At 46.0% G+C, this 12017-nt stretch overlaps 1 protein-coding gene across 5 annotated transcripts in view; it reads right to left on the bottom strand.

The window, feature by feature from the left end:
* usp25 (ubiquitin specific peptidase 25) overlaps positions 1 to 12017 on the bottom strand; it is a 204646-nt gene that overhangs the window by 89157 nt on the left and 103472 nt on the right. For all 5 annotated transcript variants that reach the window (XM_072513112.1, XM_072513114.1, XM_072513115.1 and 2 more), the window contains exons 16-18: positions 7843 to 8071; positions 2600 to 2800; positions 1133 to 1272 (exon numbers count right to left, since the gene is read on the bottom strand). In XM_072513112.1, coding sequence (XP_072369213.1) covers positions 1133 to 1272; positions 2600 to 2800; positions 7843 to 8071 — 570 coding nt within the window. The remainder of the gene's footprint in view (positions 1 to 1132; positions 1273 to 2599; positions 2801 to 7842; positions 8072 to 12017) is intronic.

The raw sequence follows: 12017 nt of genomic DNA, 5'->3' as shown, positions 1-12017 counted from the left end.
GACTGACCTCTGCCCTGTGCCCCATGACCTCCGATCAGTGTTCCCGACAATTACAGCGAGGAGATGAGGCACAAAGCAGAGGTCGACAGCATGATTGCAAACTCCACTTCTGCCCCTCCCTCCCCAAAATAAAACACAGAAAAATATTGTATCGGGAGGAATGTCAGAATCAGTTTATTGGAAGAATATAAATTGGCTTCTTTAACTCTTGTACATCTGCGTTTTGATTTGAAATAATACATGACAACTGTGGGACACTGAAGTTTGCACTGGCATGGCTAGTCTTGGAGCTCCATAAATGAAACATGGCACAATGGACAAAAAAAGATTAGCATAAAGACTGTTAAGAGCATATTATATACAGGAGTGCTGCACCTCTGTTAATTGCGCAGCTTATACTTTACAACCCGTTTCAGCAGTTCATTCAGCGAGTAGGCGAACCGGACAGACCAACAGGACTTGCGCTTGGTTCTTCTCACCTGCCTGTCTATGCCAAGTTTGGAGTGGAAGTCTTCGATGCCACTGGACTGACGAGCTGGCAAGCCAAGCCACAGTCCTCATTTCCTTAATTGTCCAGGGGCTTTGGTTAGGTGTGCCTGCAGATACTGGTCGAGGATGGGGAATCGGGTTCCGCCCCGAGACTGCCAGTTTAGGTAGGCCAGCTTGGGCAAGGTTCCTGGAAGGAGCAGGCTGACACTGACAGAACTGACTCCCGATGGGAGCTGACATTCTTGGGAAGGAAGGATAGAGGGAAATGGAGAGGGGCATTGGCAGGGGAGTAGTGGTGGAACTTGAATTTAAACGGGACCATGTCACGACCTCATAAAATCTTATCGTGTTTCAGAAGCGATGAATTAGATCTTCATTGTGCGCCCATGGATGTTTTTGTAGGGAATAGATTCAAGAGGAAGTGGAGGGGAGAGAAAACATCACTGCTCTTTTGCTGGGTAACAAAACTCCTGTATATAACACAAGTAAATTGTGGCTTTTAATGGGTGGGTAAAGAGGATGGATGGGAGTGGTCGAATGGCGTTTCTTAGCGAGCAATAGCCGACCTAGCATTAACTATTCAGCATTTCTTTATTTGATATAAGTAAATAGGAAAGAAAAGTTGGCTTGTTGCAAGTCATACCGCTTGCAGTGCAGCCTCTGGACCTCGGTCTTCATACTCTGTGGCAGCTTTGGAGACGGTCCTTGCTGTGTCTCCTTCACAAACCTTCGAGGGATCTTTTGCTGACGGCTGCTCCAAGTATTCCAATTCTTTTCCTTGTACTGCAACAACAACAAAAAAAGGGAGCATTTTAAAAAACATTTTTTCAGCTTGTTCCCTTACGTGCTGAAAAATGCTTTTATCCAGCAGGAACACACAGTCCTCTGAAGCCTCCTTCAACTTGCTGCCCTCTGCATGAGCCTACACTATGGCCTTAATGGCCCAGCGTCAGAAACAAAATCTCAAACCTCAAAATGTCAAACCATAAGCTGAAAGGTTTTGTGATTGCTCGACTGGCAAGCCTGGGGCGGGGGTGGTGTCATTCAGAACAGAAGATTCCAGGTTCCTAATCTGCACTGATAGCTAATCTCAGAGGTACATAGAAGTTTACATCACAGAAACCAAACATTCAGCCCAAACGGTCGATGCCAGCGATCAAAGTCAACATCAGCCTCTTTCACACCCTGTTTCTCACTTTGATTAGAGTACCCCGGGGAGTGCTGTGAGTAGCTCCATACCCAGAGGAAGAATATATTTTCTTTGGAGACTCCTGGAATGATGCGAAACTGAGTCAATCGGGTCTCCATACCACCTGGAGTTTAGGAAAATGAGAGGCGATCTCATTGAAATGTATCAGATAACATAAGGGCTTGGCATAGCAACAAGGTTATTTCCACTGACTGGTGAATTTAGAACCGGGGGTCAAAGTCTCAGGGTAAGTTCATGACTGACGCGAGTAGAAACATCTTCACTCAAAAGGTTGCGAGTCTTTGGAATTGTCTATCCGAGATGGTTTTGATCGGCGGGTCTTTGGTCTCTCAGGGAATCAAGGGGGTCACTGGCTGGGGAAGTGGAGTTGAGGCAGAGGATAAGCACTGAATTGCAGAGTAGGTTTCAGGGACCATACGCTCCCACGGGCACCATGTCAGTACATCCTGCCTCCATCTCGCCCTTTCAATGCATCAAGGGGACTTGCCTCAATTCCACATGGTAATGACTTCCACATTCTAACCACTCTCCGGGTAAAGAGTATCAGCAGATGGCAGTATAGTCAAGCCCAATACTGTTCCCACTACAGGCGTCCACCCACAGGAGCTGCCTGCTGCCTGCAAACCAAAGCCAACAGGCTGACATCGGGGGGTGCGAGGAGGCTGGCTTGACTTTTCCTCTCAACAGCTCATAGATGCGGAGGACCAGAGTGCAAGGCTTGGTTGCACTCAGCTCAATTTAATGTAGACCAGGAATTGGACCCACGTTTTTACATACGGAAATTTAATATGGTGCTTCAATACATCGACTAAACGCGGCTCAAAATAAAATCAACATGCATCACGAAGTTGCGACTGAGAGAACAACAAATAAGGATGCAAAGTCATTTAAACCTCTCACCTGAGGTAGGTGCTCCAGTGGACTCCCTCTGGGTAGTGTGTATCTCCATCTTTTCCTGTAGGGCTTTTTTCTCCTGCTGTGCGTCCCATTCTTGCAGCTCCTTCTCAAACCGTCGGTTGTCATCTCTGACGTACTCTTTCAAATCACACGGCAAGGTGTTCATTCCAGTCAATACCTGGCCAGTTTCCTTATCAAACTCCTCTGCGAGAGCAATAGAAAAGATTCTTTTAATATAGAACATAGAACAGTACAGCACAGTACAGGCCCTTCAGCCCACGATGTTGTGCCGACCACTTATCCTAATCTAAGATCAACCTAACCTACACCCCTTCAATATACTGCTGTCCATGTGCCTGTCCAAGAGTCGCTTAAATGTCCCTAATGACTCTGACTCCACCACCTCTGCTGGCAGTGCATTCCACACACCCACCACTCTCTGTTTAAAGAACTTACCTCTGACATCTCCCCAATACCTCCCTCCAATTACCTTAACATTATGCCCCCTCACGACAGCCATTTTCACCCTGGGGAAAAGTCTCTGGCTATCCACTCTATCCATGCCTCTCATCACCTTGCACACCTCTATCAAGGCACCTCTCTTCATTCTTCTCTCCAGTGAGAAAATCCCTAGCTCCCTCAACCTTTCTTCATAAGGCATGCCCTCCAGTCCAGGCAGCATCCTGGTAAATCTCCTCTGCACCTTCTCCAAAGCATCCACATCCTTCCTATAATGAGGCGACTAGAACTGGACACAATATTCCAAGTGTGGTCTAAATAGGGTTTCATAAACAGCAGCAAAACCTCGCTGCTCTTAAACTCAATCCCCCTGTTAATGAAAGCCAATACACCATACGCCTTCTTAACAACCCTATCAGGGATCTATGTACGTGGACCCCAAGATCCCTCTGTTCCTCCACACTTCCAAGAATCCTGCCTTTTACCCTGTATTCCGCATTCAAATTCGACCTTCCAAAATGAATCATTTCACATTTATAAATATACTCTGTAAACCAAATAGCAAACAGTACAGTTTAGAAATCAAGTACATATCATTCCGCCTGCCTATCCCACATGCTTGATATTGCTGGCTGAAGAGAAGGCAGGGAAAGATGCATACAAACCAGGTTTGACCCTGCCCCATGCTGAGTCCACTGACTTCAACCGTGGTGGCAGTACAGCCAGTTAGGCTGGTAGGAGATCACTGAAAATCAATCAGAGTTCCAGCTCCTTCACACTATTCAGGCACTCTTGGTTGAAACTGACCCCGTGGGAATGTTGGGTTAAGATGCGATCAAGTCCAGTCTCATAGTTTTGGTCAGCCTGCCACAAATCGGCAAATTCGCTACTCCAAAAAAAACATGTAATCACCCATACGGTTTAAACAGCATCTGGGGCAGTGCTGCGCAACTGAAATTTCGAAGTCGCCGCAAGTGTGGCTACAAGAGCACCATTTTAGGCACATGTCCTGATACTGGAAGACAATGTCTTGGATACACAAATATTGTAAATCCACCAGCATCTTCTCAGAGCAACAGGAGATGGGGAATAAAAGTTCCTCGCGAGCCAAAGTTAATTCCTTAGAGCTGGTATTAAATCCAGGCTGAAATGGTGAAACGCTGATTCCGAACCACTGGGCAACAAGGAAGGTAGCTTCAGTACTGCAGAGGACCAGAGAGAACCCCCTGCTCTTTTCGGAATATCGTCAAGGGAACTTTTACATTTGCCCGAGGGGGCCGGTGGGGCCTCAGTTTAATGCCTCATTAGCACCGCGATACTGATTTTTGACAGAATCAAACAGAAATGTAATTGGCAACATGTTGATTCCCAATTAGCTACAACCGAGTAGTGCTAATAGAAAAAAAATAATACTGCACATCAACGCACTAGACCGGCCATTGGCTCACTAGCTCTTGGAACCTTGGCCACTCTCTTGGGCAGAAAGTTATGCAGGAGCCCAAGACACTCTGCTACCACAGGTGAAGTGTTAGCCTAATGCTGACCCTGTATTTACTGCGAAGAAGCTTTAGAGCAGGTTTTTCAATTGGTGGGCTGCTCAGTCTGAATTTTCATGTTTCAAATCCCAAGTCCCACCAAAGAGTCGCCTCTGACATGAGCTTTTCGAAGATCTACTGCTGCTGATTTTTGGTGTCAGGAGGGATTCTCTGCCGCAACGTAACACAACTTTTAAGACAACAGCTTCATAGATCATAGAATTTACAGCGCAGAAGTAGACCTCGGCCCATTGAGTCTGCACCGGCCCTTGGAAAGAGCACCCGACTCAAGCCGATGCCTTCACCCTAACCCCGTAACCCCACTTAACCTTTTTGGACACTAAGAGTAATTTATCATGGCCAATCCACCTGGCCTGTACATCTTTGGGCTGTGGGAGGAAACCGGAGCACCCGGAGGAAACCAAAACAGACACGGGGAGAACGTGCAAACTCCACACAGACAGTGAGCCGAGGCTGGAATTGAACCTGGGACACTGGAGCTGTGAGGCTGCGCCATCGTGCAGCTTTTTTGCTGCTTTCTCTTTCTCTCCTAGGCCATAGGACCGTAAGATATAGGAGCAGAATTCAGCCATTCAATCATGGCTGATATGTTCCTCAACTGCACTCTTCTGCCTTCTCCCCATAACCCCTGATCCCCTTGTTAATCAACAGCACCAGATTTGTGCTTGAGGTGCTGTTTCTGACAGAGCTACAGACCAAGAGCTGGAAGGTGGAATTGCACAGAATAGTTCTTTCTTAGAACATAAGAACTAGGAGCAGGCGCAGGCAACGTAGCCTCTCCAGCCTGCTCCACTGTTCAGTACGATCAATGCTGATCCCATCCTGGCCTCTGCTCTATCATCTTGCCCGATCTCCGTAACCCTTCTACCCATTACTAATTAAACATTTGTCCAACTCCTCCTTAAATTTACTCACTGTCCCAGCATCCGCCATACTCCGGGGTAGCAAATTCCACAGATTCACAACCCTTTGGGAGAAGTAGCTTCTCCTCATCTCTGCTTTGAATCTGCTACACCTTATCCTAAAACAATAGCTTCTCATTCTAGACGCCCCACAAGAGGAAGCACCTGCCCCACGTCTACATTTTCCCACCCTTTTTCATCTTATATGCCTCAATTTGATCTCCCCTCATTCTTCTAAGCTCTAGAGAGCACAGACCTAAACTGCTCAATCTCTCCTCAGAAGACAGAACCATCTCTGGAATCAACCTAGTGAACCTCCTTTGCATTGCCTCCAATGCCACTACATCTTTCCTCAAACAAGGGGACAGATACTGTGCACAATACTCCAGGTGCGGCCTCACCAATGCCTTGTACAGTGCCTCCACCAATGCCTCCTACTCTTGCTTCTCTCAGCATAATTAAAGACCCCACGCACCCCGGACATACTCTCTTCCACCTTCTTCCGTCAGGAAAAAGATACAAAAATTTGAGGCCACGTACCAACCGACTCAAGAACGGCTTCTTCCCCACTGCCATCAGACTTTTGATTGGACCTACCTTGTATTAAATTGATCTTTTCTCTACACCCTAGCTATGACTGTAACATTACATTCTGCAGTGTCCCCTTCCTTCCCGCTGTCTGCACAGCATCCAAGAAACAATACTTTTCACTCTATATTAAAACATGTGACAATAATAAATCAAATCAAATCACCAAGACATTCCACTATTTCTAACAATTCCACCGCTTTTCTCTCCCTGATAACTGGTGGGATATTGCTTGCTCTTAAATACCCTATTTTATTCCCACAATCCCTATTTTGCAACTCTTATCTTTCAGGACAACTGCAGAATATGCTACTGTTGCCCAATCCGCACCCCACCCCCCTCCACTTACACCACTATCAAGGGCTCCTTCCGCTGGAGACATGGATTCACATGTATTTTCTTCAGTTGGTTAAGTGTGATATTAAAGTTTATCTTTCCTTTCAAAGAGAAATTGGATGGACACTTGAGGAAATACAATTTCAGGTCTTTTGATGGTAGATCAGGGAAATGGAAGTGACTGGACAGCTCGACAGAGAACTGGCATGGATTCAACAGACGGAATGGTGTCCTCTCCTGGAATGACCATGACTCCCTGAACTCAGGTCCTGCTTGCCCTCACCTTGTTTTGTTCTGGCCAATAAGGTTCCTCTAGTTTGGCTCCTCCTGTGTCACCTCATTTTGTTATACTCCTGTACCTAAAAACCCTCTCCACGGGCAAATTGTACCTTTACAACTGGCATAAAATAAACTAAGCAATAAAAGGAGGGAGAGGTTCTAAAAGAGTGGTCAATGTGGCAGATCTTTAGGACAGTCGTAAGAAGGGGAGAGTCAGAGAAAAAGATGTTTAAGAAAGCAATTCCACAGCTCGAGACCCAGATGGTTGATGGCATAGCTGCCAATGATACAGTGAATTGAGGTGGGATGAGATGGGGGGTTGCACGACGGCCCAGAGTTGGAAGAACGTAGACATCTTGGAAGGCTCTGGGAGGTTATAGAGATAGAGAGAAGAGTGAAGTGGTGCTGTACATGGGTCTAAATACAAGTATGAGAATTGTAAAATGGGCCTTCTAGAACGATAAACCTAGGTTGCTCAGGACAATGGAGTCTGGAGATCAAAAATATACAGGAACGAGAGTTTGAGCAGCAAACGAGCTGAGAAAGGGGCTGAGAAGGGTGGTGTTACAAAGGTGAAAATAGGTGGCCTTTATAATGGAGAGGATTTAGGGTCAGCTGAGCAGCTCTGGCTCTGATGGTTGTGGACCATCTGTTTCAGTCTGAGATTGGAGCCAGGGTGTGAACTGGAACTGGAGTCAAGCTATCATCTTTGGCCCATGCAAAATACACATGCTCACCACCATTTCAGTCTGCACCCTCGCTACAGGCTCAGCTAAAAAGAGCGGAGGAGATTTTTTTCGTTTTCACGCAGCGAGTTCTAATGATCTGGAATGAACTGCCCGAGAGACTGGTGGAAACAGTAAGGTTTACAAGGGAATTGGATAAATACTTGAAAAAGAAACAGTTTCAGAGCTATGGGTAAAGACAAAGGAAGTGGGGTTAATTGGCTAGGGTTTTCTTGCTAGGCTGACTAACCTCCTACTATGCTGCATGATGCTATGAGAAAAACTGAGGCACAACAGAAGCAGAGGATTTATACACCGTCTCAAAATTAAAAGTAACATTCCGCACAATCCACACATGACTGGATGCTGGTAAAAGATGAGTATGCAGCTCATGAAAGTACCTTCTATTAAGTATCGCTCCGTGTCATTTATGTACATTAAACAGTATGCACTCGCATTCCTGTAACCACCAAAGGAATCGCGTTCTAGCTCCTCCCAGGAGGATTTGGTAACAGCTATGTCATTGTACTTCATCCACCTGTCGTGGTGATGATCGTGGATGTAGGCCCAGTAATGCCCAGCATTAGCCTGACCTTCGTGCACTAAGACTGCATGCAATCGGTAAGGAACCTAGAGAACAAAAGGGAAGATATGATAAGCAAAGGCTCATTACATAGAGGAATATAAACGCACATCAGAAACTGCAACTACATAAGGTGATGCTGTAGCTTCTGATGTATATTAAAATTGGTCAAGTCAGTACTCTATAGTAACATACATGCTCATTTCAACTGGCACCTCGGGATAACACGCACAGAAATCTCAAAAACAACACTTTTGTTAAAACACTCTGTTCATATTTCATCAAATGAGTTCTAATGGAGAGATGCAGCTGAAACCTTTTCCTTTTCAGGTTGACGAGCTCGGTCAGTATTCTTATAGAAACATAGAAAAAATAGGAGCAGGAGGAGGCCATTCAGCCCGTCGAACTTGCTCCGCCATTCATTATGATCATGGCTGATCATCCAACTCAATAGTCTAATCCCGCTTTCCCCCATATCCTTTGATCCCATTCGCCCCAAGTGCTATATCTAACTGCTTCTTGAAGACATACAATGATTTGGACTCAACTACTTCCTGTGGTAACGAATTCCACAGGCCCACCACTCTCTGGGTGAAGAAATTGCTCCTCATATCTGTTCTAATCTACCCCGTAGCCTCAGACCGTGCCCCCTGGTTCTGGACGCACCCACCATCGGGAACATCCTTCCTGCATCTACCCTGTCCAGTCCAGTTAGAATTTATCTGCGAGATCCCCCCTCACTCTTCTGAACTCCAGTGAATACAATCCTAACCGATTCAATCTCTCCTCGTAAGTCAGTCCTGCCATCCTAGGAATCAGTCTGGTAAATCTTCACTGCACGCCCGCTATATCTAGAATTTCCTTCCTCAGATAAGGAGACCATAACTGCACACAATATTCCAGGTGTGGCCTCACCAAGGCCCTGTATAATTGCAGGTAGACATCCCTGCTTCTGTACTCGAAACCTTTCGCAATGAAGGCCAGCATGCTGTTTGCCTTCTTTACCGCCTGCTGTACCTGCCTGCTTACCTTCAGTGACTGGTGTACGGGGACAACCAGGTCTTGTTGCACATTCCTCTCCTAATTTATGGTCATTCAGATAATAGTCTGCCTTCCTGCTTTATGCTACCAAAGCGGATAACCTCACATTTATCCAAATTATACTGCATCTGCCATTCATTTGCCCACTCACTCAACCTGTCCAAATCGCACTGAAGGATTTGTGCATCATCCTCACAGCTCACCCTCCCACCCAACCTGATGTCATCTGCAAATTTGGAGATATGACATTTTGTTCTCTGGTCTTAATCATTAATGCATATTGTGAATAGCTGGGGTCCTAGCACCGATCCCTGCGGTACCCCACTAGTTACTGCTGCCAATTTGAAAAGGACTCGTTAATTCCTACTCGGTTTCCTGTCTGTCAACCAGTTTTCTATCCATCTCAATACACTGCCCCAATCCCAAGCGCTTTAATTTTACACACTAATCTCAAAGCCTTCTGAAAGTCCAAATACACCACATCCACTGGCTCCCCTTCATCAACTCCACTAGTTACATCATCGAATAATTCCAGTAGATTTGTCAAGCATGATTTCCCCTTCCCCTCCATGCTCATTCTGCTATAAAATCTTTCATAATGGTTTCTAGACTTTTCCCCAGTACCGAAGTCAGGCTTAGTGGTCCATAATTACCTGCTTTCTCTCGACTTCTCTTTTTAAATAGTGGAGTTACATTAGCCACCCTCCAACCTGCAGGAACTGTTCCGCAGTATATAGAATCCTGGAAGATGACCACCAATGCATCCACTATTTCTAGAGCCACCTCCTTCAGTACCCTGGATCTGACTGTAAGGGACCTACATTTGTCTTCACGTACCTACAGAAACTTTACAGTCAGTTTTCATGTTACCTGCAAGCTTACTTTTGTACTCTATTTTCCTCTTCTTAATCAATCCCTTGGTCCTTCTTTGCTGAATTCGAAACAGCTTCCAATCCTTAGACCGGCTGTTTTTCTTGGCCAATTTATATGCTACTTCCTTGGATTGAATACTATCCCTAATTTCCCTTGTGAGCCATGGATTGACCACCTTTCCCGTTTTACTTTTGTGCCAGACAAACAAACAAACAAAGAACAAAGAAATGTACAGCACAGGAACAGGCCCTTCGGCCCTCCAAGCCCGTGCCGACCATGCTGCCCATCTAAACTACAATCTTCTACACTTCCTGGGTCCGTATCCCTCTATTCCCATCCTATTCATGTATTTGTCAAGATGCCCCTTAAATGTCACTATCGTCCCTGCTTCCACCACCTCCTCCGGTAGCGAGTTCCAGGCACCCACTACCCTCTGCGTAAAAAACTTGCCTCGTACATCTACTCTAAACCTTGCCCCTCTCACCTTAAACCTATGCCCCCTAGTAATTGACCCGTCTACCCTGGGGAAAAGCCTCTGACTATCCACTCTGTCTATGCCCCTCATAATTTTGTATACCTCTATCAGGTCTCCCCTCAACCTCCTTTGTTCCAGTGAGAACAAACCGAGTTTATTCAACCGCTCCTCATAGCTAATGCCCTCCATACCAGGCAACATTCTGGTAAATCTCTTCTGCACCCTCTCTAAAGCCTCCACATCCTTCTGGTAGTGTGGCGACCAGAATTGAACACTATACTCCAAGTGTGGCCTAACTAAGGTTCTATACAGCTGCAACATGACTTGCCAATTCTTATACTCAATGCCCCGGCCAATGAAGGCAAGCATGCCGTATGCCTTCTTGACTACCTTCTCCAACTGTGTTGCCCCTTTCAGTGACCTGTGGACCTGTACACCAAGATCTCTCTGACTTTCAATACTCTTGAGGGTTCTACCATTCACTGTATATTCCCTACCTGCATTATACCTTCCAAAATGCATTACCTCACATTTGTCCGGATTAAACTCCATCTGCCATCTCTCCGCCCAAGTCTCCAAACAATCTAAATCCTGCTGTATCCTCCAACAGTCCTCATCGCTATCCGCAATTCCACCAACCTTTGTGTCGTCTGCAAACTTACTAATCAGACCAGTTACATGTTCCTCCAAATCATTTATATATACTACAAAGAGCAAAGGTCCCAGCACTGATCCCTGTGGAACACCACTGGTCACAGCCCTCCAATGAGAAAAGCATCCTTCCATTGCTACTCTCTGCCTTCTATGGCCTAGCCAGTTCTGTATCCACCTTGCCAGCTCACCCCTGATCCCGTGTGACTTCACCTTTTGTACTAGTCTACCATGAGGGACCTTGTCAAAGGCCTTACTGAAGTCCATATAGACAACATCCACTGCCCTACCTGCATCAATCATCTTAGTGACCTCCTCGAAAAACTCTATCAAGTTAGTGAGACACGACCTCCCCTTCACAAAACCGTGCTGCCTCTCACTAATACGTCCATTTGCTTCCAAATGGGAGTAGATCCTGTCTCGAAGAATTCTCTCCAGTAATTTCCCTACCACTGAAATAAGGCTCACCAGCCTGTAGTTCCCGGGATTATCCTTGCTACCCTTCTTAAACAGAGGAACAACATTGGCTATTCTCCAGTCCTCCGGGACAGCCCCTGAAGACAGCGAGGATCCAAAGATTTCTGTCAAGGCCTCAGCAATTTCCTCTCCAGCCTCCTTCAGTATTCTGGGGGAGATCCCATCAGGCCCTGGGGACTTATCTACCGTAATATTTTTTAAGACACCCAACACCTCGTATTTTTGGATCTCAATGTGACCCAGGCTATCTACACACCCTTCTCCAGACTCAACATCTACCAATTTCTTCTCTTTGGTGAATACTGATGCAAAGTATTCATTTAGTACCTCGCCCATTTCCTCTGGCTCCACACATAGATTCCCTTGCCTATCCTTCAGTGGGCCAACCCTTTCCCTGGCTACCCTCTTGCTTTTTATGTACGTGTAAAAAGCCTTGGGATTTTCCTTAACCCTATTTGCCAATGACTTTTCATGAC

Source organism: Scyliorhinus torazame, chromosome 8 (assembly GCF_047496885.1).
Source record: "Scyliorhinus torazame isolate Kashiwa2021f chromosome 8, sScyTor2.1, whole genome shotgun sequence".
Lineage (NCBI taxonomy): Eukaryota > Metazoa > Chordata > Chondrichthyes > Carcharhiniformes > Scyliorhinidae > Scyliorhinus > Scyliorhinus torazame.
The sequence above is the reverse complement of the archived record's forward strand: the minus strand, read 5'-3'. Positions and strand labels throughout refer to the sequence as shown.